Source organism: Stegostoma tigrinum, chromosome 27 (assembly GCF_030684315.1).
Source record: "Stegostoma tigrinum isolate sSteTig4 chromosome 27, sSteTig4.hap1, whole genome shotgun sequence".
NCBI classification, from domain to species: Eukaryota; Metazoa; Chordata; class Chondrichthyes; order Orectolobiformes; family Stegostomatidae; genus Stegostoma; species Stegostoma tigrinum.
Window position 1 is genome coordinate 21,252,876 of NC_081380.1, and position 27,936 is coordinate 21,280,811.

The window sequence follows — 27,936 nt, forward strand, 5'->3', positions numbered from 1 at the left end:
TTTTGTGAATTTAAAAATGAAGATTATTTATTATCACACACGTGCCTCATAGGTTTAAATTGTGCCATCTCATGCACTTATACAAAGATTATACAACGAAGAAAACAAAAATACAATTTCATCCGGAATTATTTCTCATCTTTCTTAGCAGGTCTGCAATCTCCGACATGAATGGATGATTTAACTAGACGAGAGGTCTTGTAAAAGCAGGAGGTTCTCAGTAAGCTACAAGACTTCTTGAAGTTGAATTGTCTCAGTGGTGGAGAGCCCTTCACTCGCATTCATGGTACAGCTGTTTAAAACTCTGGCTGCATGGATGTACGCTAGCTTCAGAGTACAATCAGCCATCATTTTTGAACAATTTAAGAAACACTGATGTATTACACATGTGGCCCAATCATAGTCATTTTCCAAATATGATGGTATTTTGTACAAGTAACGTCCTCCGTTTTGGCTTTCCACCTCCTAAGAATTTGAGGCAGCCAGTCTTTATGTTTGGAATGAAGAGCCATCACAATACAACCAAAGGTCATTGAGATTGATTTCAGAGTTGTCCATCAACCATTGAGTTTCGATGTCTCTACTGTTCGTGGTAAAGTAGAAAGAACAGTCATCTGGTATGATGCAGTCCTGATATTATCAGTCCTTTAAGGGATGCATGAATTTCACAAATACCTGTGATTATGTGCGACTAATCACGTCCTATTTTGAGAGTGTTCTCAGGACGATCAATGCGATAAAGGTGTTCTGCTGGTACAAAGTAGCCCAGGTATTCCACATTGTCTGGAGTAGTATCGTAGTGATAGTGTCCACCTTCTCCATGATGGCTGAAGCAATGGGTGTGCTCCAATCGTAGGTCAAATCCCTTGTGAAAGAAAACAGGTCAATAGATTCATTTTAAAAACAGGGCCAATGCTGTGAATCCCAGTAAACACTTTGATAGGTCATATCTGTATCTTGCTACTAGGAAATTGAAAAATCAACACTAAAATTTTACAAATCATCTTTGTTTAAAGCCATGAGAGAAATGGCAACACATTTTCATTTTTATCAACCCTAAGAAGTGTAACAAAAACAGCAACATGTACTGAAACAGTAATGAAGTACTTAAACACTGATTTGATAGTTGAGGTTTCTAATCTCTAAAAATATACACTCAAATAACTGAAAGGGTGCCAGAAAACCCATGGATTAATACACTATAAAACGGATCTCAAGTTGAAAGATCAAAATATAATTCAAATATTTGAGTGTAAAAACAAATTTAGGTGCATTATGGTTGCATAAGCACTTTCGCATTCAACTTTTGCACTATTGTTTATTTGGCAAATAATCAGGTTATCCAATTAATTCTGCACAAAACGTTACTACAACACAAAAGTTCAAGTTTCCTTTGCAATTAGTATGTTAGCAAAAAGCTGAGGTTATTGTGAACATCATTAGGTGGCACACTGACAGTGCGTAGGCACAAACATTGCTCGACAGTGGAGAAGCAATTTGCGGAAACAAGGATGTTATCCCACCATTTGTTGTAGGGACACCACCTCTAGGTGGACCAAGAACCATAAAGGCACAGGAACTCCTCCTGGTGAGTGATTAATGTAGCTGCAGAAACAGTCTGTTGAGTTGGTCCTGGAACTTGCAGTGAAACAGGGGAAAATGTGCCCAGTGTTGTCAATACTGCCAATGTCCAAATTTAGCTCAGATTGCAATCTCTCTTCCGCCCACCATGCAGGGCCATGTGGCTGAATTGTCAGCGCTACTTTGTGACCTCGGCCCCCACTCCAGGCCTGTTCCCAGATACTCCTGGAGCTTTGGCCATCTACACCTCCACTGCCATTGTGACGTTATCACCATCCAGACTTGGAAATATGTTCTTGTTCTTTCACTATTGCTGGGTCAGAACCTTCAAACTCCTTCCCTATCAGCCTTGTGGGTCTACTTACAGCAGCAGTTTGAGAAGGCAGCTCACCGCTGTCTCTCATGGGCAAACTAAGATGTGCAATAAATACTGGCCCATCTTATGTATGAATTTTTTAAAAATTACATATGGGGGGTTGTCATGATATCAGCTGCACATGCACAGATTCATTCTGGTTTAGGGGCATCTGTCGCCAGTAGATGATGTCATCAGGCCCATCTGCACACGTGCAAGCGTCATTGTGATGACCATCTTTGCATCCACTCTCATTACTTCTTGTTATCAGCTTTCAGGGCAGTGTCAAACTCTTGTGCATCAGCTCAGTGAAATCAACAAACCTTTCAATTCCTGCTACAATGATTGACAAAAACATTTCAAATCAAATGTAAAACTTTGAAATAAGTTCTTTGGAGGTTGATTTGTGTGAAGAAATATCTCCCTGATTTTACTGAGACTCTTCCTATGCGCTGTAAACACTGATTGGAAAGGGAGCCAGCTTCACAGATCAGGCTGCTTGCATGTGCGTGTGCGTGTGTGAGATCTCCCGTCACGTTCATGGGTTTCTGCTGTCTGTACATTTAATGAGAACATTCCCCTGTCAAATACCCCCCTGTCCAAACTCAATGTGACCCCCAAAAAGGAAAAAAATCTCTGTAAAACCTTGAGAATCATCGTCAACCTTGACAGACCTCCGACAAACACCTCGGGGGGGGGGAGTGTAATGGACCATCTGTGTCACCGGGTGCAAGAGATACTCTTTTTTTTAAAAACAGAAGGAAGACTCATCATAGCAAATATTCATTTTACCAAACTGCCTGCAGTTTCCAGACATGCATTGTGGTAAAGAAGGCTGTCCCACAGCTAAGTGTAGAAAGCTCACTCTTTGTTTATTAAAGGATACATCAAATTAAACAAACAAACATTTAAAGAAAGATATTTTTGGCGTTATCAATCCGATACAAATGTAACTTCTTGTTAAATATCTAATTTAATCTTGTCTTTTAAAAAGCTCCTGAATAAGTAAAAGTTGGTCCAGATTTTAATACTTACCAGATCGCAGGACACAAATACTGACTGGCAGACGAGAGGAGCACTCATGTCAAAGAACTTCAGCCAGTTGTTTACAGCCTCGTTGCTGTTCAAAGGACAGGCAGAAAACTCTGGCTAAAACAAAAGAAACTGAACAACTTTAAAATCAAAGAAATATCAATGATGGCAATAGATATCAACTAAAACAAAAAAAAAGTGGTGTCTGGTGTTATTGGTTAAGAAAACAAAATATTTTCCTTCAAAGCTCCTCTCCCTGTTTGTTCAAGATCTAGAAACAGTACTTCTACACCATAATGATATCTTCCAATTCCAGGAAGTCCACGTTCAGGAATAATTCAGGGCAGATCCTGGAATATCACACAGTCCCTAGTAACTACTGTACTCTAATTTGTGATCAGAGAACAACCATTATTGGTAATCCCTCTGAACCTGACACACCCAACCCTGTGGGATTAGGGCTAGCTGGCTAGAAGGAATTCAACCTTTCACTGAAACCATAAGTTCATTGGTGACAAATTTTGTTTTTCTCAGCAATGTCTGGCCATGTAATCACTGCATCTTTAGGGCTGCTTGGAGGCACTCTGAAAATTCTTGTTGATGTGGTGATCTCTTGGCAGAGGTCACTGACATCTCCTGACTGGGTGCCTTAAAGGATATAAACTCTATACACCCTGAAGATACCCCGATAAGAATTTAGCACATTCTCCACTAATCCAATACAGACAGGGGCGGCACAGGGCTCAGTGATTAGCCCTGCTACCTCTCAGCACCAGGGGCTTCAATTCAATTCCACAATCGAGAGACTGTGTCGAGTTTGCAAATTCTCCCCACACCTGTGCAGATTTCCTCCAGGTGCTCCAGTTTCCGTGCACATAAGGTGGATTAGCCCTGTTAAATTGCCACGTAATGTCCAGGGATGTGTATATTATGAGGGTTATCCATTGTAAATGCAGGTTTACAGGGATAGGGTAGGGGGATGGCTCTGGGTGGGATGCTCATTTGGAGGGTTGGTGTAACTCGGTGGGCCAAATGGCCTGCTTCTATACTGTAGGGATTCTATGACATCATGTATGAGTACAAAAGAAAAAAAAATGTTTGAGAAGTGGGGAGGTGAAGAACTGGGCATTTATACTTCATGTATCCAAAGTTATTAACAAAGTGGTCCATCTAGCTATTACAGTGATTGAAATCCTCATTCTACTAACGATCCCCCTCAAGTATGGTTTCTGCTTTACGATCTGAAATAGCAGCTCAATGGTGTTAAGGCAGCTGAAACTGAAATAGGAAGCAACAAAAATAAAAGAAATTACTATCAGCTACCTTCAGACCCAGATGGAAACAGGGACTGTAGTACGGACCTAATAACTGAGCAAGACCCATGTGTACTGTACTCTGGAGAGTTTTCAGCTTAGCTTTGGTGTCAAGGTGGTTCCAAGATGACACATATGCTGACGGAAATGCAGAACTATATCAAATCCTGCAACGGATCCAGAAATTCCAGGTCCAAATCTGGCCAATTCCCCATGACTGTAGGTGGTGGGGATGATGAACCAGGATACATTGGAGGAGTAGCCCAGTTACTCAGCTGCAGGTAGAGCACTGCTCCAACAGGAAGGTGGGCAGCCAGCGGAAAGCAGCTCTGGTAAATTGCATGAATTTAGAGAGATAAACTTGAGCAGTATCCCAGCACATACTTGGAGAGATGAACACCATTGTTTTTAAATTATAGAATCCCCACAGAGTGGAAACAGGCCATTCAGCCCAACAAGATCACACCGACTCTGAAGAGCATCCAACCCAGCTGCACACTCACACCAAATCCCTCTCCGATCAATAAATAAAGTTGTGTTCTTATAGAGGAAGAATTTGTATTCCTTTTAGTCATCAGAAACTGTGTAAGTATCTGCATATCAGATAGTTGCGCATCATGGAGTAAGAGACAGCTAAACCTAAATGCCATTGTGTTGGGCTAAATGATAAATATAAACAAGAAAACTTTACTACCATGTATTAGTGAGAAACATCTTTCTTGAAAAATCATGCAAATGAATCACGACTTAATCAAAAATGCAAGGGGTGAAAGACTCCCCCCAACAATAAAAGGAGTTCCAACGTTAAACTTTCTTTCCAATGGCATAATTTTCGATTAACCAGAGCATGATGAAAGTCTGATGAAAGCTACTCTGAAATCAAACCTCTAATAAACCCTCAGTTTACCTAGGCAACTCAGAAATCTTGCTCACCATACCTACAAGGGTAGATGTCCTTCTATCAGCAGCATGTACCCAAATTTCCATTAAGAGCTCTCACACCAAACTAACATTTTGAAAGGGAAACCAGAATTTCAATGTTACTGCCGTATTCATATCTATACATTCGCTTCTCCACCTAAACCCTTACACACGTTTGCTGTATTAAGTAGAAAACTCACCATAACATGAAGTTTAGCTTTGCCTGTTTGAATGAGGAAAGTCCCTCCCATTCCTACAGGCTTATCTCCATAATGCTGTTCAAGGGTGTCCCTCATACAGCTCACAAAGTTACTCTGTCCAGTTCTTCTGCTGCTTCTTACTTGAACAACCTGTTTTATGCCAATATTTATTTGTTTACAACGCATGTTAAAAACCAACAAAAGAATCGGTGTACACATTTTATGATGAATCCAGGAATGTATTTTAAATAGGAGCACTGAAATTTCACTATACAATATTTGCCTCAAATGCATAAATCTATTTTTTTTTAAATATCACACTGTATATTTTCATCCAAAACGAAACTGATATACCAAACTGACCACCAAAAAAAGGGAAAAAAAAACTAGGCTTATAAACATGTTGCAAAATATGGAAAGAGAATTAAAATATATTTGAAAACACAATTCAAAAATTAAAATACCTTGGAAGATGTAACTCTAAAACAAAAACAGACGTTGGAAATCATCGGCAGAGCTGACAACAACTGAGGAAACAGTTTAATGTTACAGTTCTGTGATCTTTCATCACAAATGACACCTTTTTAAACAACTGCCCAATGCTTGGTAGTGGAATCATAGACTGGAAAGGTACAGCAAACGGTCAATGAAATGGTGAATTATTGGACAGAGGTCAACACACCTGCCAACAGCAGCACCATTCTTGTCAACGCCTCTTGGACGTGAAAGTTTAATGTTCTCAAGAGAATGCCCCCAGACCTGCTGAGTATTTCAGTATTTTCTGTTGTCTATTATATAGAAAGCATAACATGTTACCTATTAACTGTCCAGTGCAATGTACAGGCCGGAGAAGTAATGAAAAATTCTGTGGCAGAAATTAGTTAATCAGTGATTCTTGCGGTAAAAAGTAACTTCACTGAGGTAACAAGGTGTCGAGCTGGATGAACACAGCAGGCCAGGCAACATCAGGGGAGCGGGAATGCTGACATTTCGGGTCTGGACCCTTCTTCAGAATATTTCCATAGCCACAAACATTCAACAGTAAGGAGTCAGCAGCTAGGATTGGATTGATGCCCTTTCAAACATGCTATTCCCTGTCAGCTGTCTGGATCCCCAGACCTTCCACAAACAATCACCTCAATCCTATGTCCTAACTTGCAGACAACCTGTAAAGCAAATGCATTTACACTAAACAAACAAAAGAACTGTGAATGCCAGAAACCTGAAACAAAAGCAGAATTGCTGGTTATTCTCAGGAGGTCTGGCAGTATCTTTGGAGACAAAGCAAAGTTAACATTTTGGGTTGGGTGAACCTTCTTTGGAACACATTCTTCAAAACGCATTTACACTCTTTGTTTAAACCTTCACAGATCACATGGTGGGAGACATGACAAACGACAACTCAGGCTGCTTCATTTCCACCAATTAGACTTCAGGAATGAAAATTTGGTAGGTTGTAAAGCTTGGTATTGGTTATTTATCAGATCACAGGAAAGCTACAAAAGTTTCTAACTTTAAGCTGGTTGGTGGAAAGTATAGAGGGGATGTCAAAGGCAGGTTCTTTACGCAGAGAGTTGTGAGAACATGGAATGCGTTGCCAGCAGCAGTTGTGGAAGCAAGGTCATTGGGGTCATTTAAGAGACTGCTGGACATGCATATGGTCACAGAAATTTGAGGGTGCATACATGAGGATCAATGGTCGGCACAACATTGTGGGCTGAAGGGCCTGTTCTGTGCTGTACTGTTCTATGTTCTATGTTCTATCCAGAAGTAACAGGCACTAACGTACTGCATTTCTAAATAATGCTCAGCCATTTTTGTGTCCCATCAAGCAAATGGAAAATTTCCAAAATAAAAACAGTAAATATTACCTTATTCCATCAGAGATTTTAATGATAAGGCACTATATAAATGCAAGGCTATCTTAAGTAACATTGAAAGTTGTTATTGTTTTCACTTGCATATTCTTCAGCTAAACAATAAAAGCATCATTCTAAATCTCTGCCACTTTGCATTCCTATTGATCCGTTTAATTAGCACTATATATTATCTGGTCATGTTTTTGGATTCCGAGCTGAGCATTTTACCCCTTGTCCTAACTACAATATCAAGGCTAACTTCTAACTCCACCAGATTAAGTAAAAACCAGAGCTACCCCAGTGATTGAAACAAGGTCAGCCAGACAGAAAATAGGAGTTTCCTGATAGGGGCTGTTAATCTGGTCCAATCAGGGAGCCCTGGATGACATAAAACAGTGAATGTCAGTGATATTGAGCCCTGAATGCCTGACTCAGCGAGAGGTGGTGCTACTATCAAATGAATGCATTTGTAAATAAAGGATGACTGGTGATGGGATGCTGGCATTTGAAGAGTTCTTTCAGCTCTCCTTTCGGCAATGCTTTCTGTTTTCCTATCTTGTATAAATTCCAATTTATCAAAATCTCTGCACCATGCAATTTGATCCACACCCAGTGCCATTGGCCTATGACACGCTGGATTGTATTGAGTTCTGATCTTCTAACACGTTACATTTGGAATTGTTAGTATTCTGTCTGAATCTAATTTGGTTATTCTTTACAATTTATTTTTTGCAATCTCTGCCAGACATATATCCCTTCCAAGTGAATAGTCCCACCAACTGTTACCTACCACGCATCATCTTCCATCCCTTTACCCCATCCAGTAGTGGCATAAACACTCAGCTGCCTCAATTATATACATATACATCTTGGAACTCCCCAGCTAAACATATTTCTCTCTGAATGAGGTTTTGTTTACCTCTTCCCAAATCACCCTTCTGACTTAGCACCAACTCTAACCTTAACCCCAACTTAGCACCAATCTATGAAGTGCCTTGGGACTTTTTCCTCACAATAACAGGCATTGTGTAAATATGTTGCCACATTCCTCTTACCACTAAACCATCATCTGGATCAGCGAAAGGCAACTTTGTGGATCATCATTTACATTTGGAAAAACTGCATCCGCATTTGACAAATATTTAACAAAATGTCTTGACCGCATAAAAGGCACAAACAGACTGGAATATAACTTACAATAACAGTAGCAGCATTTATTCAATATATCAAGCAAATTCTATTCACCTTTCCTGGCTTTCCTTCACTGATGAACAAGTTTGCTAGCAGTGCAAAATCACAGGTCTTGTACGTTTCGCCATATTTCTCAAGAACACACCCACCTGTAGCAGGGTCTATTTTGGCACTATAGCTGTGATTCACCTCAGGTTTACCATTTCCTTTGGTTGAGACATTAGGCATAAGCTAAAGTAAAACAAACCACAAAATCAGTGAACATATTATCTTACACATCACATCAGGAGATTTATAGTACAAATACAGTGCTGTTCTAAGTATTAGCTGAAACACCCACAATGGAAACATTTTTTAAAAATCATTAGCGTTCAGTAGAAGCCACTTATAGGGCCCACTCCTTCCTCAATATCACACATGCGACTCAAGTCCTCAATTGATGTTCAAAATATACGAGTCTCCTCTTATATGAAGCTGACTACATTCTAGTCATCTAAAAGTTTTAATAATTCCCAAATTGGATTTTTTTTTTGCAAGGCATCAGAATACATTTGGTTGGCTACATAAATTGGAAACGCGAGCAGACAATGTTTACTAACAAAAAAAGACTGCTGGTTATTCCAAATAACTCAAGGAACAAATTGGGACCTGCTTGTTACTTAAGGTTCAGTACCACATCAGGTGGAGTAATTACCTGCCAAATCATGGTAACATTACATTCAACTAAATTTCTAAAATAATTTGAAGCCTAAACTTAATTGTGTAATATAATGCATTATTTTCTAAAGAATAGAAGGAATAGGAGTAGATTTTATGGCTCCTTGAGCTTGCTCCGCCATTCAATATGAGGATGACTGATCTTCTGCCTCAACTCCACTGTCCTGCACACTGCTGATACAGCTTGCTACTCAGAGATTAAAATCTATCCCAATCTTGAATATATTCAATGATGGAGCATCCAAACTCTCTTGGATAACAAATGCCAAAGATTCACAACACTGTTAAGTGAAGAAACCACTTCACATCTCAGCTCTAGATGGTCAATCCCAGAGATTGTGTCCCCAAATACCAGGTTACCCAGCCAGAAGAAAGAACCACTCAGTTTCTACCCTGTAAAGCCCCCTGGGAATCCTTCATTTCTCACTGACACTATATCTCATTCCTCTAAACTCCAGAGTACAAGCTCAATTTACTCCAGCTCTTCTCAATGGACAACCCTCTCATTTCAAGCATCAAACAAATCTCCATTGTACCATCTCCAAAGCAAGTGTATTCTTCCTTGAACGTGGAGCCTAAACACCATATAATACTTCAGATATGGTCTCTGTAAGGTCGCCTACATTGGTGATATGATCCCAGCAGATGTTTTTACTGAGCAGGTCAGATCCAAAACTGAAGTCCAGTTAGGTAGATCTTCTATTTAATTTCACGAGGTGGTCGTTCAATGAAACACAAGCACACAATGCTGCAAATCTGGTTTTAACAATAAGATAGAACTTTATTATGTAAAAGACAACAGAAAGTAGAATAAAACAAGCTACTTACATATAGCTATTTTAAAGCACACGCTGAAATATAATCCCATCTATCTCATTATCATCACTTTACAGTCCTGAAATATGTGAGGTTATTTCTCTATTACATCATTAGGTTTGAGTTAACTGTTTCTTTCATTTCACTAAGTCTTGAGAATTCAGTAGCTTCTTCTTTGATCAGTTAAATAACTGAGCTTAGAATTTGTCAACTTCGAATAACCTCTTCACCCTTCAAACCAATGTTCCCTGCAGAATATATTTTTTTCCCTCCACACAGAATACTGAGGGCCATGCACAGCAGTATTCGCATGCCACTCAGCGTGTACTATACTGTCAAGAAGCTTACAGACAACATTGATTTTAACCAAACATTTCTGGTCTGGAGCTTACAAAGATAAATCCTTACACTGAGGTAACCTATTTCCTAACAATTCTTTACCATCTCCGTCCTTCAGGAGAAACTGATTCATGCATCTAACTTCAACCAGGACCTTAATTAACTGGATAACAAAAGCTTTCAAAGCTTTAGCCGTTTCCCCCAACCTAAACAAAAAACAATCCTGATCCTTCTAAATAGAAAGCAAACTAATGCTCCTCAATATTTACTCCACTCCATCATTAAACTCTTCCAATGTGAAAAAATTCACATTATCATCCCTAGAAATGCCTCTGTCACACGTTTCTAAAAAAACTGACTCTAGATAACCTGAAAAATTAATCATTAAACTCCTTCACAGACACAGCCAAAACCGCCATGCCACTAAATCAAAATCAAAATCCAAAATAAATTGTATTAGAATATATAAATCTCACATCTTACACCATAATTGTACAGCAACATTTTTCTTAATGAACCTCCCTTTTGCAACTTCAGTGGTTGACAATGCATTATAACCTTCTGTGTTTCCTGTATCAGTACTTAAATCTCTCCGAATATCAACATTTAAAAGATTTATGCTATTAATTCTTTGAGGTGGTAACAAACAAGTTAGACAAAGGAGAGCCAGAGGACATGTTCAACTTGGACTTCCAGAAGATCTTTGACAGGGTACCACACAGGATATTAAATAAGCTAAGAGCCTCTGACGTTAGGGACAAGTTACTAACTTGGAAAAGGGATGGGCTGACTGGCAGAAGGCAGAGAGTGGGGATAAAAGGGTCTTTTTCAGGATGTCAGCCAGTGATTAGGAGAGTTCCGCAGCGTTCAGTGTTGGGACCACAACTATTCATATTTTACATTAAGAATCTAGATGAAGGAACTGAGGGCACAATTGCTACGTTTGCAGATGAGACAAAGATTGATGGAGGAACATGTGGTGTTGAAGAATCGAGGAGGCTGCAGAAAGACAGGCTAGGAAAGAGGGTAAAGTGGTGATTGGAATGCAACATGGGAAAGTGTGAGGTTTTGCACTTTGGCAGAAGGAATAGAGATGTAGACTATTTTCTAAACTGGAAACGGCTTCAAAAATCTGATTGAAACTCAGAGAATACCGAGAGGCCTGGAGATGATGTTTTCACTAACAGGAGAGACCAGGACCCAGGGACACAGTCTCAGACTGGACGGACAATCCTTTAGAACTGAAATGAGGAGGAATTTCTTCAGTCAGAGAGTGGTCAATCTGTGGGAGTCAAAGCCGCAGAAGGTTGTGGAGCCAAGTTATTGAGCATATTTAGGACAGAGAATAGGTTCTCAATTATTAAGGGTTACGGGGAGAAGGCAGGAGAATGGGACTGAGAAACATATCAGCCGTGATCAAACAGCAGAGCAGACTTGATGGGCTGAATGGCCTAATACTGCTCCTTTTCTATTCTTTTAACCACAGTGAATGACCTCACTTCCTTACATTAAATTCTATGTGCCACCTTACTTCCTGCTCACTTAACCTGCCTATAACTGTTTGCAGATTCTTCAGGTCTTTTTCAAAACTTACACTCCCACCCAGCTTTGTATTCCAGCCACAGACTCATGACTCTCAGCCTCATCAGCCCAGCCTTCAAATAGATGGTAAATAGTTGCGACTGACCTTTGCAACACTCCAATAGTTATAGCCTACCAACTCAAAAATGCCTCATTTATTCCTACTGTCTGCTTCGGGTCTGCTAATTAATCTTCCATGGATGCTCATGTAGCCCTCAGTATGCAGATTCACATTTTGCATGACATTTTACTGGCTCCCCTTTGGTTTTTTTATTTCTATTTGGCTTTCCTCGTATTTTCATTCAAAATCTTAAATGTTTCCCCTGGTTTATTTTAGGTTTTTAGTCAACTGACCTCAAACAACACTACCCTTGTACCTACCTAACTGCCTTTCTTTAAATTTACGATTTTTGTTTTGGACTTCAAGATGCCATTTTCATACATAATATGGAATTAAATTATGTTGAAGTATTTGCCATGGTCACCTAAAAATGGCTATCACTCTTGTAAGAAACACCTATAATTTGTACCTCTGCAATCACACCCATAGCTTTAAATGATGCTGCTCCTGCTCCAAGGATGAAACCACCGGACAGTTCCACTTCCTTAGCAACAACATTGAGGTTATAGATCTGTAACGGGAAATAAAAATGTACATAACCCTTTATGTTAAATAACCCTCTCATTGCATATTTGCTGTCAGGAGAAACATGTTGTATAAAATCAGGAACATTATTCCCTGTGAAACAATGCTTCATGGTCCTTAAGATTATCTCAAGAATATTATCTCAAATTATGCAATATAAGAACTGGCCTTATCTGAAATTGGGACCATTTTTGATTGATCTCCTCTCATTTTAAACAGGTTGAACTAACGTACAGAAAGTTGGGGTGAGAAGTAGGAATGAAAGAGTTGTTGAATCTAATACATAAAGGTTTAATTACTAGCTACAGCAACACGGCTATTAGTCCAAAGTGCTTCACAATCAATTCAGATGGTTTTCCTGTATCCTCTTTTTACTGCACAAAAACATGAATCAAATTAATGTATTCTGATTTTTCTTTCTCAAAACCGACACATTTCAAAAGTCAGCATAGAGTGTAGCTGGAGTAAACTGTCTGGTTAACATTGAGTACGTGGAGGTCACTTAAAAATTTACTGCTGACGTTGTGTTAATAAGTGTTATATTAAACCAAACATAACAGCTCTGGGTGCTGGAGGCTGAAACAAAAGCAGAAACTGCTGGAGGAACTCGGCAGGTCTGAAAGCATCTGTGCAGTGAAAAACGGAGTTAATGGAGGGTGGACAAGCGGAGAAGAGCAGAGGGTGCACATTACTGATAAAGGAATCCAATATCAGGGAGGTTGTGCTCTAGTGGGGGTCATACCAACGCCCTCACCACATCACTGTCCCCACCCACCATCCATATTCCTTGCCACTGATCTGCTCTCGCCCTAGCTTCTGCTCAACTGACACTGGATCCTCAGATGGGTGCAGTACTGCCGTTAGCCATCACATTCCCCAGCAGTGCTGCTAACCAATGCAAAGCTGCTAACCCCTGGCTGGTCATGATCCTGCCACTGCCCAGTTAAATGCCTGAACAGCACAATGCAAATGAATCTTTTGAAAAAAAAGGCAACATGGTGCTCTGACCAGTTCTCCAGCCACCGAGCGAGACTCCGGTCACCTCCATTAAACATAACTTGGCCTGCAATAACAGTAGAGGCTTATGTCATTTCCATCCTCGTACACAGATTTTATTCCTACTTTAAATCTTTGCAACTGTATTTTATTTTGATAACTTTATTGCTTTCTACTTGAACAACTTTTGGAACCAATTGCGTAATAAACTAGTCTTTTGCCTGTGCTGTTGATTATTTTTGAATTGAAACACTCATACTTGAAGGAACTACACACAAGCTTCCACATATCCTTAGCCTGTGGCAATTATGAGGACAGTATCAGTCGGTGTTTATGTCAGTTACCAGTGACTCTATGACTCTACGTCAAACCTCAACAAGACTGCTCAAAAGGAAATTCACCTTTTCAGTTTGTGGAAGTGGTAGAAGATAAGGAACTCCTCCCACATCTGCTATGCGAGGTTTCCCACATATCCCTATTTAAAGAAAAGGGACACACTGCAGTAAAGATTAACTGTAAAAGTTCAATAGGTAAAGTAACCATTAATGTAAATGAAATACTAATTTCAAATCTGATGAAAAGCAAAACAAATGACTTAGTGCAGTGACAAATGCAATTTATCATACTTTGCTTGGAAACCCTGAATGAACTGAACTGCTGAAGGAACGTACAAAGTGATTTTCTCCCTCACCATTTACCCGGTCCTTGACACTGGAATATACTACACCTCCGACTCCATGAATAACACCAATCCTTTCAGGGACTTCAAAGCAATAGTGTTTAAAATGTACCTGTGTGCATAAAGTGCAATGATTAACATATACTGGAACAGCTAGCCAGTTTTCAAACTAAACAACAGTGCAAAGTGCATGTGATTCAAAGTTCTTTCATTAACTGAGTCAGCAGTGTACTTATTTGAGAAAGATCATCAACGCAATGCCATTTTAGCTAAAAAGCAACAGACACAAAGTAGGTGCATGTTAAGACAACAATCCATAGAATCTCAAGAGTATGGAACCAATCCTTTAAAGAGCATCCCACCCAGACCCACCCCTCTACCCTATCCCTGTAAGCCTGAATTCACCATTGCTAATCCACCTAACCTGCACATACCTGGTCACGAAGGACAATTTAGCATGGCCAATCCACCTAAACTGCACATCTTTGGATTCTCAGCTAGCAGAACAAAAATGAAATTGTAAACCTGGTTGACATGTTTGCTCATCCCTACCCTGTAGAGTAAGACAGTGTTTGATGGATCAAAATCAAGCAAGACCAGTCCCTTCCAGGACTAATCAACCAGGCCTCAAGGCAGACTGACAAGTATGTACCTTAACATTAACTCTGGAACTAGCCCCAAATTGTAATATTTTACAAACCCCGTTCTATGAACAATTATTAAATGTAGAAAGGAAATAGGATAGAATTAGGAAAAATATTTAATATTTTTTCTGTTTTTGCAAATGCATTTCTATAGGCAGGAATTCTGACAATTTTATTGCTTGTTGCAAATTAAAATAAAACGTGATTGTCATGGCGATCACATACAATCCTTACATGCACAACTTAGAACAAATTGCTAACCGCATTCTGGTTAAATTCTTCTGTTCATTATTTTAACAAAATCTCATCATCTATTCATTGCAAACAAATTGACAACTATTAAAATAGAGAAATTGGTATCTACTATTTTGTTTTATTGCATCCATTTTTTCTGTATTTTGGCCTCTAATTCTTCACAGAATTCATACAGTTAAATTTAAAATCCTAGTAACACAATATTCAAACATTCACAACTGTTTCTTTTTAATCTCATGAGAAAACCATAAATTGGAGGAGCAGAAATAGGCCAATCAGCCCATAGATAACAAAGTGTGGAGTTGGATGAACACAGCAGGCCAAGCAGCATCTCAGGAGCACAAAAGCCGACATTTCGGGCCTAGAAAGGGTCTAGGCCTGAAACGTCAGCTTTTGTGCTCCTGAGATGCTGCTTGGCCTGCCGTGTTCATCCAGCTCCACACTTTGTTATCTTGGATTCTCCAGCAGCTGCAGTTCCCATTATCACCAATCAGCCCATAGAGTTGGGTGCACTATTCATGAGATCATAGCCGATCTGATAATCCTTTCTGATAACACTTTCCTTTCCTTCCCCATTACCCCAGATTCCCTGATAGATTAAAAATCTGTCTATGTCAGCCTTGAATATACTTCATGACCCAGTCTCAACAAGACCCCGTGGTAAAGAAGTCCACAGAATCACAGCAGTCTGAGAGAGGTAATTCCTCCTCATCTGTGTCTTAAGTATGTGATCCCTTACTCTGAGATTACACTCTCTCATCCTAGACTCTTCCCAAAAGGGAACCAACCTATCCGCATTTATCCTGTGAAGCCTTCTAAGAATCTTGTATCATTTTTCATTTTTCCACACTCCAAAGAGTACATGTCCAATTTACTCAACCTCTCCTCACAAATACAGTTCCGCCTGCTATCAGGCTCAAGAACCTTCTCTGGACTGTCTTGATGCCAGTATATCTTGCCTGAGATTAGGTGCCTAGAACTGTTCATAGTGTTCCAGTTGTGATTTGACTACTGCCTTGTATAGTTTTAGTAAAATCTCCCTACTTTTATACTCCATTTGCTATGAAATAAAACCCAACGTTCCATTTGTCTTCCCTAGCTCTTGCTGAACTTGAATGTTAGCATTTTGTGATTCATGGACAAGAACTCCCAAATCTCTCCGTTCTGTCACTTTTTAAATAATATTCAGTTCTTCTATTGTTCCTGCCAAAATACATTACCTCACATTATATCCATCTGCCAAGTTTTTCCCCACATATGTAACCTATCTATATTCCTCTTTACACATGGTGTCGTTCTTGCCGCTTGCCTTCCCCACAAAGGGAAGGGCTCACTGGTGTTTTGTTATGCACATCCTGCATTTAAACCTAAGAATTTCATGAAGTGTTGTTGATTTTAAAATCTTTGGCAGTTGGAGCTATACTTAACCTGCAGCAGCAAAAGTGAATGGCTCCTGTGTGAGGTCTGGGCAGTCCACCACACACACCTGAACATTTGCAAAGTTTTTCTTCAGTCCATCCTGCAACACTGAGAGGGAAACAACAGACTTATTTTACCACAATATATCTTTTTCCCAGTTCATCTGCAGTATAGCAGAAAATAATGGTCTCATTTTTCACTCAGCAATTTCATTCTGATCCTGTCGAGCACCTTTGCCATATACAACAATCATCTTGCTATATTTCATTCTTGACAAAATTCCCCATTCTTTCCTCCTGTTGGAAACACTGATTCTGTGGGTACTGGAATTTTCAAGTGCCAGGTTGCCATAATAGAGGAGCTAGTAGCTGTCTTAAGATACAGTGTGGAATGACTGGCCAACTGCATAGGGCAACACTGCAGAATCGACTGGTGCCCAGCCTCGGCCAGCATGATGACTACCTAATCTATGTCCCATTACAGCATACTCCAGTAGTTCAAACACAAACCTTTCTGGCTACAATAATTATTTGGTAAACTTGTTGAGCCACTTGCTAATCACTAGACTTGCTACTCATGGATTTAATCAAATTTAGCATTGTTGCACTTGTACCAACGCATTTGTCAGTTGAGTAATTACAGCAGTAGAAACAAAAGGCGCTGGAAAAACTCAACAGACCTGGCAGTATCTTACAGACTGAAACAGAGTAAATAGAACATAGAACATAGAACATAGAAAATTACAGCACAGTACAGGCCCTTCGGCCCTCAGTGTTGTGCCGACCTGTCATACCGATCTCAAGCCCATCTAACCTACACTATTCCATGTGCGTCCATATGCTTATCCAATGACGACTTAAATGTACCTAAAGTTGGCGAATCTACCACCGTTGCAGGCAAAGCATTCCATTCCCTTACTACTCTCTGAGTAAAGAAACTACCTCTGACATCTGTCCTATATCTTTCACCCCTCAATTTAAAGCTATGCCTCCTCGTGCTCGCCGTCACCATCCTAAGAAAAAGTCTCTCCCTATCCACCCTATCTAACCCTCTGATTATCTTATATGTTTCAATTAAGTCACCTCTCAACCTTCTTCTCTCTAATGAAAACAGCCTCAAGTCCCTCAGCCTTTCCTTGTAAGACCTTCCCTCCATACTAGGCAACATCCTAGTAAATCTCCTCTGCACCCTTTCCAAAGCTTCCACATCCTTCTTATAATGTGGTGACCAGAACTGTACACAATACTCCCAGTGCGGCCGCACCAGAGTTTTGTACAGCTTCACCATAACCTCTTGGTTCCGGAACTCCATCCCTCTATTAATCAAAGCTAAAACACTGTGTGCCGCCTTAACAGCCCTGTCAACCTGGGTGGCAACTTTCAAGGATCTGTGTACATGGACACTGAGATCTCTCTGCTCATCCACACTACTAAGAATCTTACCATTAGCCCTATACTTTGCCTTCTGCTTACTCCTACCAAAGTGCATCACCTCACACTTGTCTGCATTAAACTCCATTTGCCACCTCTCAGCCCAGCTCTGCAGCTTATCTATGTCTCTCTGCAACCTACAGCATCCTTCGTCACTATCGACAACTCCACCGACCTTAGTGTCGTCTGCAAATTTACTAACCCATCCTTCTATGCCCTCATCCAGGTCATTTATAAAAATGACTACCAGCAGTGGACCCAACACCGACCCTTGCGGTACACCACTAGTAACTGCTCTCCAGGATGAACATTTCCCATCAACTACCACCCTCTGTCTTCTTTCAGCAAGCCAATTTCCGATCCAAACTGCTATATCTCCCACAATTCCATTCCTCCGCATTTTGTACAATAGCCTACTCTGGGGAACCTTATCGAACACCTTGCTGTAATCCATATACACCGCATCAACTGGTTTACTCTCATCTACCTGTTTGGTCACCTTCTCAAAGAACTCAATAAGGCTGGTGAGGCATGACCTTCCCTTCACAAAACCATGCTGACTATCCCTAATCAATTTATTCTTTTCTAGATGATTATAAATCTTATCCCTTATAACTTTTTCCAACACTTTACCAACAACTGAGGTAAGGCTCACTGGTCTATAATTACCAGGGTTGTCTCTACTCCCCTTCTTGAACAGGGAAACCACATTTGCTATCCTCCAGTCATCTGGCACTATTCCTGTAGACAATGACGAGTTAAAGATCAATGCCAAAGGCTCGGCAATCTCCTCCCTGGCTTCCCAGAGGATCCGAGGATAAATCCCATCCGACCCAGGGGACTTATCTATCTTCACCCTGTGAAGGATTTCTAATACCTCTTCCTTGTGAAGCTCAATCCCACCTAGTCTAGTAGCCTGTATCTCAGTATTCTCCTCGACAACATTGTCATTTTCTAGAGTGTTGTCGTTTTCTAGAGTGAAATTGTGCAATTGTGACTTGCCAAATGTCAACCCAAACTGGGTTGTCTGAGTCTTGCTACATTGGACTTGAACTGCTTTGGTATCTGAGGAGTCACAAATAGTTACTGGATCGAGCACAAATTAAGCTGGCTGCTGTATCTGAGATTGTGTCAAGCTTCTTGAAGCAACTATTTTGATGCCTTTCCTCACTTATTCTTCCTACCAAAGTGCACTACCTCACACTTTACCACATTTCAATCCATCTGCCACTTCTTTGCCCACTCGCTTAGTTTGTCCAAATGATTTTGCTTTATCCGTGCTTTCTGAACACTGTCTATCCCTTCCCCTATCTTTGTGCCATCTGCAACTTTAGCAACAACGCCTTCAGTTCCTTTGTCCAGATCATTAATCTACAACATGAAAAACTGTGGTCCCTACACTGACCCCTGTGGAAATCATTGAGTCGTAGAGTTAAACAGTGCAGAAATAGACCCTTTGGTCCAACCAGTCCATGCTGAACGTCATTCCAAACTAAACTAGTCCCACCTGCATCCTTCTGGCCTACATCCCTCCAAACCTTTCCTATTCACATGACCATCCAAATGTCTTTTAAACATTGTAATTGTCCCCACATCAACCACTTCATCAGGAAGTTAATTCCACAGGTCATGTTGGCAGGTCATGTTACAATTGTATAGGACTTTGGTTCGACCACATTTCGACCACAGTTCTGGTCGCCACATTACCAAAGGATGTGGATGCTCTGGAGAGGGCGCACAGGAGGTTCACCAGGGTGTTGCCCGGTATGGAGGGTGCTCGCTATGAGAGTGGTTGAGTAGATTAGGATTCTTTTCACTAGAAAGACGGGGATTGAGTGGGGACCAGATTGAGGTCGACAAAAATCATGAGAGGTATAGACAGGGTGGGTAGCAAGAAGCTTTTTCCCAGAGTGGGGGACTCAATTACTAGGGGTAATGATTTCAAGATGAGAGGGGAAAAGATTAAGGGTGATATGCGTGGAAAGTTCTTTACACAGAGGGCGGTGGATGCCTGGAACACATTGCCAGTGGAGGGCACGAAATGCTAATGATTAGAAAGTTGCTGAGTTTCTTCAGCACTTTGTTTTATTTCAGATTTGCAATATTATGCTTTTATTTGAGCAACTTGGATGCAGAGGAGATTTACCAGGATAGCAAGTTTTGAGAAGCTTTGTAGCTCAGGTTGAGGTTCTGGATGTGAGTTTGCTCGCTGAGCTGGAAGTTAGTTTTCAGACGTTTCGTCACCATTCTAGGTAACATCATCAGTGAGCCTCCGATGAAGCGCTGGTGTTATGTCCCGCTTTCTATTTATCTGTTTAGGTTTCCTTGGGTTGGTGATGTCATTTCCTGTTCTTTTTCTCAGATGGGCTCCAAATCAATGTGTTTGTTGATGGAGTTTCAGTTGGAATGCCATGCTTCTAGGAATTCTCGTGTGTCTCTCTGCTTGGCTTGTCCTAGGATGGATGTGTTGTCCCAATCAAAGTGGTGTCTTTCCTCATCTGTATGTAAGGATACTAGTGATAGTGGGTCATGTCTTTTTGTGGCTAGTTGATGTTCATATATCCTGGTGGCTAGCTTTCTGCCTGTTTGTCCAATCTAGTGTCTGTCACAGTTCTTGCAAGGTATTTTGTAGGTATTGTTTACCAGGATATTTCCTGGGCTGGGCAGTTTCAGCTACGAAGAGAGATTGGACAAGCTTGGGGTTCTTTTCCTTACAGCAGAGGAGAATGCGAAGGAGCACGATGGTGATGTTTAAAATTAGGAGGGACATTGATTGGTTGGACAGGAAGAAACTCTCCCCCTTCGTGAAGGGATCAATGATAGAGATTTAAAGTAAGGGCAGAAGTTTCAAGGGGATGAGGAAAATCTTTTTCACCCAGAGGGTGATGGGAATCTGAACTCATTGCCTGTAAGGGTGATAGAAACATAAACCCGCATTACTTTTCAGCAGCATACAGTTAATGGCAGAGCCCTATGGAGTGTTGCTGAAGAAAGGCCTAGGGGTGCAGATACATAATTCCTTGAAAGTGAAGTCATAGGTAAACAGGGTGAAGAAGGTGTTTGCCACATTTGCCTTCATTGGTCAGAACAGAGTATAGGAGTTGGAATGTCATGTTGTGGCTATACACAACATCGGTAAGGCCACTTTTAGAATACTGCGTATAATTCTGGTCACCCTTCTATAGGGAATATATTTTTAATCTTGACAGAGGGTGCAGAAAAGATTTACAAGGATGTTGCCAGGGCTGGAGGGTGTGAGTTATAGGGAAAGGCTGAATAGGTGGGGCACTTTCCCCTGGAGTGTTGGAGGCTGAGGGGTGAGCTTACACAGATTTATTAAATAATAAAGGGGCATTGGTAGGGTGGATAGCCAAAGTCTCCCCCCACCCCCCACCCCCCACCGAGAGTTGGGGAATCCAAAACCAAAGGGCATAGTTTTGAGGAGAGGGGAAAGTCAATGAAACGACCGGAGGGATAACTTTTTTTTCACACAGGGGATGGTACATTTATGGAAGAATCTGCCAGACGAGATAGGAGGTGGATACAATTACAGCATTTTAAGGGTACGTGAATAGGAAGGATTTAGAGAGACATGGACCAAATTCTGGCAAATGAGACTTGATCATAGAATCCTTACAGTGTGGGAGCATGCCATTCAGCCCAGCAAGTCTACACTGATTCTCCAAAGAACATCCCACATCCTACCAAGACCCACCCCATCCCTGAAACCCAGCATTTCCCATGATTAATCCACCTAGCCTGCACATTCCTGAACACTACAGACAATTTAGCATGGCCAATCCATCTAACCTGCACATCTTTGTGACCGTGGTAGGAAACCAGAGCAACCAGTGGAAACCCATGCAGACACAGGGAGAATGTACAAACTCCACACAGACAGTCACCCAATGCTGGAATCGAGCCCAGGTCCCTAGTGCTGTGAGGCAGCAATGCTAGCCACTATGCCACCATGTCACATCAGTTTAGGATGTCTGGTCAACACAGGCGAGTTGAACTGAAGAGTCTGTTTCCAAGCTGTTTAACTCTTTGACTGTTTCGATATGCACTTGTGATGTCGAGGCAAGCAGGGTTAAGTGCTGGAAAACTGGATCAGATTGGTTGGGTCTGTTTTCGACTAACGTAGACTCGATGGGCAGAATAGTCTTTTTCTGTGCCGTAGATCTCCACAACTGCGGGATTTGGCATAACCAACTAATTACAAATGCAACTACCAGAAGAGTTAATTATAATGAATCGCAGTTAACTTGTCCAGCGATAAACAGTGACAGTGCAGCACACCCCAGAGTTGGAACCTTGTTTTGCAAAACTGTCACATGCTCAAGCTAAATCCGGCCCGGAATCTCCAGCATCTGCAGTCCCCATTATCTCCAAGATCAGACTGCCTGCGTTAGAAGTTGAATCAAATGAGTTTCCTTAGTTCATCTTCGATGGCGCGATCATTGAAGAATAAATATTTTATTCTCAACAGGATTTTTATGGTCTAATGGTCCCTGGACAGTCTGACTACTCCGTGCCACGCGTTCACAACCACGATCACCATTTGCTTTGTATCCCACCTACATTATACATAGGATTTCCTTGACCCCCCGCAAACAGTGCGGATAATCGCTGTGAAATACCCCAGCGGCTTACCTCGACAAACCTCGTCCAAGTCTGGGACATGAAAAGCAGATTTCTCAATTCTTGCAGCCATCGCACTCAATCCTGTCCGACTATGAGGTTTCCCAGTGAACGCGGAGTGAGTTTTATTCGGACGGTGGTTACTTATTTGCACGGCCTGGGTGAAATCTGGGACCAATCCTACAAAGTTTACAGTCTGCAAAAAAAAACCTCACTCCGCCCCCATCGCCAGAAGATGGTAGTGTGGGAGGTAAGGACTCTTCAGGCGGATGTGGGAGAGGAAGTTGCACTGAACACATTTGTATCAATTTGTTACAATTTGTAACAAGTGTTCGACTTGGCTACAAGAGCAGACGGTGTGTTATGTATATGTTTAAAGTAGTTACACATTTCCAAAACAGAAGGGACAAATGAATAGGGAGGCAATTTATCTTTGCTTTTAAAATAAAAAGTATATTTAATCTTAATATTTAAAGTTCTGCTTGTTTGGCGTTCACTTGGTACAACTGCAGACCCGGATGACTACAGTATTTCTGTGGTTAACAGTGCACATTTCATCCGGCTGAACCGCCGGGTAAGGTTTCGGCCGTGCCTTTGCTAGGCGGCACCGAGCTTCTGGTGAACGCGGTGAGTTGGGTTTTGTGGGGAAGTCGGTGAGAAGCTCGGTAAAGACAGCGGGAGATCCCCTGATATCAGTGTTTGTCTGTCCTGGCTCCGGGGCTTGGTCCTGGACGCTGCGCTGAGCAGTTACAGTCGATGAAAGGTGGAGTTAGGGGGAAAGCACAACGGGCCAGACAGCACCAGAGAGCAGGGAAATGTCGACGTTTCAAGTCTGGACCCTTCATCAGGCCTGTCCTGCTGTACCCCTCCAGCTCCACATCTTATCGACTCTGATTTCCAGCATCTGCAATCCTTACTATCTTGTAGTAGCTGTAGCTCCTCCTGTTCCCCACCCCGGCCCAATAAGCTTTCACTTTGTTTTAACACTTCCACGTGTCGTAATATTCTTTTTCTTAACATGCGCTTTGTAAAATGTTTCAAATTACCACTTGCCCGTGGAATTAAAGCTCACTTAACTTGACCTGCTGTGCACAAGGTATTTAGCAAATGCGAACGGAAAGGAGAAAAGGAAATGTTAAAATGCCTTCCTCCATGGGAGCTGGGGGGGAGCTGACTATTAATTTCAGGCAAAAGGCTGCAGTTCTTGTTGTGCAGTGAAGTATGGTGAGATCCGACTCGAAAGAATGTCCTAAACATGAAGCCGGATGTGTTGGAAATGAATCAAAAGCCGTATTGTAGGAACAGGGCTGCCAGATCACCTTCATTATTTCCGGTGACAATCATTTGGTTTTTGAGAAAATGTTAACTTATTTTAACTAACTCTCAAACGCATGTTTTTTTTATAATGTGCTTCCTTCTTTGAGATCATAAATCATACTTCTACTGTTTGATGTTGACAGCTTTGCATTTGGATAATTACAGGGCCTCATTATATAAATCAATGGCTATTGCAGTTACTTTGTGGTGGTAGCATTTGATGGATTATTATTCTAGAGTCATACAGCACACAAACAGACCCTTCGGTCTAACTGTCTGTGCTAAACAGACACCTCAATCTGACCTAGTCCCATTTTCTAGCATTTGGCCCATAATCTCTCAACCCTTCCTATTCCTATACCCATCCAGGTGCCTTTTAAATGTTGTAATTGTACCAGTCTTCACCACTTCCTCTGGCAGCTCGTTCCACACACACAGTACCCTCTGTGCAAAAACGTTACCCCTGAGGCCCATTTTAAATCTTGCCCCTCTTCCTTTTAACCTAGGCGCTCTAGTTTTGGCCTCCTCCACTCTAAGAAAAAGACTGTGGCAATTCACCCTATCGATGCCTCTCATGATTTTATAAACCTCTGTAAGGTTACTCCTCTGCCTCTGACGCTCCAGGGGAAAATGTCCCAGCCTATTCAGGCTGTCCCAAAAGCTCAACCCTCAAGTCCCAGCAACACCCATGTAAATCTTTTCTGGACACTCTCAAGTTTAACATCTTTCCTGTAGAAGGGTGACCAAAATTGTACGTAGTATTTTAAAAGTGGCCTCAGCAAAGTCCTGTACAACTGCAACATGATATCCCAACGCCTATACTCAATGCAATGACCAATGAAGGTACACATGCCAAATACCGTATTCACTGCCCTATCTGGCTGCGATTCCACTTTGAATGAACTATGCACCTGCACTGTTTGTTCGGAAACAGTCCCCAGGGCCCGACCATTTACTGTATAACTACTACCCTGGTTTATCTTGTCAAAATCCGACACCTCACATTTATCTAAATTAAGCTTCATCTGCCACTCTCAGCCCATGGGCCCAATTGATCAAGGTCCAGTTGTACTGTCAGATGATTAACGAGCTTCCACAAATGTCAATATTTATAAGTATTTTAATAGATGATGGATTACAGATTTCAACTCTTTTGCCTTGCTACTATATTGCATCCTGTCATTACTGACAAAAAGAGGCTGTTAGGCAAACGTTTTGACGATCAAGTTTTGATTTAGGAAGATTGCAGATCAATAACTCAGGAATTACATGGTTCACAGTTACATTTCACATAGGACATATACCAAGGCAGCTGTAATGTGCTGGACAAAACTACCAAAAAATGCTGTAAAGAACGTGATGTATTGGGATAAGAAAATGGATTGGAGTGTATGGGCAATTGGTATTAAAAAAAACTGGTTTAATGCAGATATATTTAATAGTTTTAATATATTTAAAAGGCATTTTATGACGATCCTTTGAGCAGGAAGGTCTTGAACCCAGGCTTCCTGACCCATCTGGCCAAGTGTAAACTTGTAAATATAACACATTTGGACATCAAATGCAGTTTTGTACTGGCAGTAATTGGAATTTCTTTCCTTCTATTGTACCAGGTCCAGCTCAACAGGAAGGAAATGAATTTGCAAAACCATTCAATCATCCCAGGAAATGCCAGTGAGCAATGGAATCTGCAAAAATAGCTACCTTATCAATTACCACTGTGCAGTATAATGTGGATATCTATATCTTCCCCTGTCTCACACTGTTATTAAGATAGCTTTACATAAATTGCATTTTTAATCATGAAAATTGTGTGACTTTCTTGATCAGATTTGCACAGAAATGCTGAAGAAAATTGGAGAGAAGAAATGGAAGGTGAAACAAATATGATGGGCACAAAAGATGACAGTGAAAATAGTGTTTTGCTATTTTCAGATGAAGATAATGAGACTGAGCAGTTGCTACAAGATATTAGTAAGAAGACAATGAAAATAGTTGCTGAGCAAGTGGACTCACCCAGCTCGACACACAGCTCAGATGGAGATCATATTCCTGATACTATTCAAGACAAATATCAGCAGAATGTGTTGAATTATCGACCTGTGTGCACTAATCCATTTACTCCTCCTGGCGACTTTGGAAGAAATATGGTAGAGTTATCAGACCGGTATGTTACTGAATACTTAAAACAATGTAACTCTTGGGTGTGTGTTGCTAGCTAGTGGACAATAAAGTAAGTTTGTTTTGGCTTTCTTACTTATTGTGGTTATTTTTCCAGGGTACATTGTTGAAGGAGCACATGCAATTTCAGTGCATCCCCAATGTTAGTGAAACTAAAAGATCAGAATGCACAATGCAGAGTTAAAACTGAACCAGAATTTATGATGGTGGGTATTAGGACTGCCTTAAAGCTTAAAAATCTATACAGGAGGGAACAGATGCAGGCCATTATGGCATTTAATTAGATTACAGCAGATCTGCATGTCAACTCCATTTACCTACCTTCAGAACACACCTTTCCTATTCTGTATTACAATGACTTCATTTCAAAATTACATAATTGATATTCAAGCACTTTGAAACTACTATAATTTATCAAAGTTTTGCTCCTCCTGCCAAAAATCCTTTACTTTTGGTCTCAAATTTCAATTGACCCAGCATCCACAACCATTTGCGAGTGTGATCAGTAATCTCAGTTTGTGGTATGCAAAATACAATGTCAGTGTACCAGGTGAAGCTATTTAGTTGGATTACCAGAATCCACTTTGCTAGGTATGATTGATACTCTCTAGGGTTTTTGAAATTTAAAGGAATGCCATGTTTTCCTATAATTTTCTCTCAACATCTTTTGAAGGCATTATTATATATACTGGCAGTTTTCCACTACCTCTCTCAGCTAACCATTATTCATTCTAGACTAGCTTTATTGCTGAGCTTGATCGTTCAGTGGCACAGTGGTTAGCACTGCTGCTTCACAGTGCCAGGGACCCGGGTTTGATTCCAGCTTCTCCAGTACGACTCTCTGTGTGGAGTTTGCACATTCTCCCCGTATCTGCATGGGTTTCCTCCGGGTGCTCCGGTTTCTTCCCACAGTCCAAAGATGTGCAGGTTAGGTAAATTGTCCACACTAAATTGCCCATAGTGTTCAGGGAGGTGTAGATTCGGTAGGCTATAGGGGGATGGGTCTGGGTGGGATGCTTTGAGGTTTGGTGTGGACTTGTTGGGCCAAAGGGCCTGTTTCCATACTGTAGGGAATCTGTGATCTGCTGCTGCTAAAGTTTCCGTCAAGAATCACTGAGCAATGATTGGACTTGGGGGAGGAATAGGCTTTGTGGGTATAGTGTGTGTTTTCCCAGCTAACTAGTTCTTCAACTGCCAAAGATGAACTCAATGTCACTTGTCCTTGAAACAATGTGACATTTTTTTCTGAAGAACTACTAAGTATGTTTCCTCTTATTCTACTGCTTCAATAAGTTATTAAAAACCCCATCATTTAACACAATTAGTCCGAGCCAACTACTCTGGCCAGAACTAGGACAGAATCAAAGTTTTTCACCCTCCCCCACTTTCACGAGGTTAAAGAAATGAATATGTTTAATGGGAATAGAACAGAATCCATAGTGAGTTCAGTTCATTTCCGAATTAAAAGATTGCATTGCTCCCAGGATTGTACAGAATCTGAGTGTTCAAATGATTCCAGCATAAAGTGTTTAGAAGTGACCTTCTGAACCCAAGGTTGTGTCACAGTCTTGAATGAATTGTGTATAACTAATGTTTTTGGGTTTTTTTTACCTTTAAGGAAGTTGGTTTAACTTAGATTTCTGTAGCTTAGAGTTGGCTTCCAAAGGGCTACCTTGTACAGCACTTTTAAAATTTAATATTAAACTCGGTAGTCATTGGCCAAAATTTGTTTTGATTTGGGTAATTAGAGGTGTTAAATGCGCTATTCAAAAAGAGAGCAACCAACCATCTAGTTGTTACCTATTGAATATTGCTTTCATTTT

At 40.9% G+C, this 27,936-nt stretch overlaps 2 protein-coding genes across 15 annotated transcripts in view; one reads left to right on the top strand and one right to left on the bottom strand.

Moving 5' to 3' along the window:
* On the bottom strand, nt 1-22,861 carry c27h11orf54 (chromosome 27 C11orf54 homolog). 6 transcript variants are annotated; one of them, XM_048557485.2, is made up of 9 exons: nt 22,628-22,849; nt 16,554-16,652; nt 14,239-14,338; nt 13,949-14,022; nt 12,436-12,537; nt 8,507-8,683; nt 5,403-5,552; nt 2,972-3,085; nt 1-865 (listed from the first exon to the last, which is right to left on the bottom strand). In XM_048557485.2, exons 2-9 carry the CDS (start codon nt 16,617-16,619, stop codon nt 692-694), a joined length of 957 nt encoding a protein of 318 aa, XP_048413442.1. In that variant the 5' UTR covers nt 16,620-16,652; nt 22,628-22,849; the 3' UTR covers nt 1-691. The 6 variants fall into 6 exon arrangements, with proteins under 6 accessions (XP_048413442.1, XP_048413443.1, XP_048413445.1 ...); XM_048557486.2 differs by lacking the exon at nt 14,239-14,338 and having other exon boundaries at nt 22,628-22,851; XM_048557488.2 differs by lacking the exons at nt 14,239-14,338; nt 16,554-16,652 and having other exon boundaries at nt 22,628-22,861.
* Nucleotides 22,219-27,936, top strand: part of LOC125464731 (TATA box-binding protein-associated factor RNA polymerase I subunit D-like) — a 17,954-nt gene continuing 12,236 nt past the window's right edge. The window contains exons 1-3 of one of the 9 annotated variants that reach the window (XM_059655500.1): nt 22,219-22,865; nt 25,546-25,606; nt 25,763-26,099. In XM_059655500.1, the coding sequence (XP_059511483.1) occupies nt 22,656-22,865; nt 25,546-25,606; nt 25,763-26,099 (608 nt within the window). In that variant the 5' untranslated portion in view covers nt 22,219-22,655. The other 8 variants (XM_048557474.2, XM_048557477.2, XM_048557478.2 and 5 more) reach the window with 8 other exon arrangements.

Coding starts and splice junctions, on each gene's coding strand:
- c27h11orf54 (XM_048557485.2), bottom strand. CDS start 16,619: ATGTTCAGGTGTGTGTGGTGGACTGCCCAGACCTCACACAGGAGCCAT. Junction 12,538..13,948: donor CACTTCCACAAACTGAAAAG/GTGAATTTCCTT, acceptor TTCCCGTTACAG/ATCTATAACCTCAATGTTGT. Junction 5,553..8,506: donor GTGAAGGAAAGCCAGGAAAG/GTGAATAGAATT, acceptor GGCATAAAACAG/GTTGTTCAAGTAAGAAGCAG.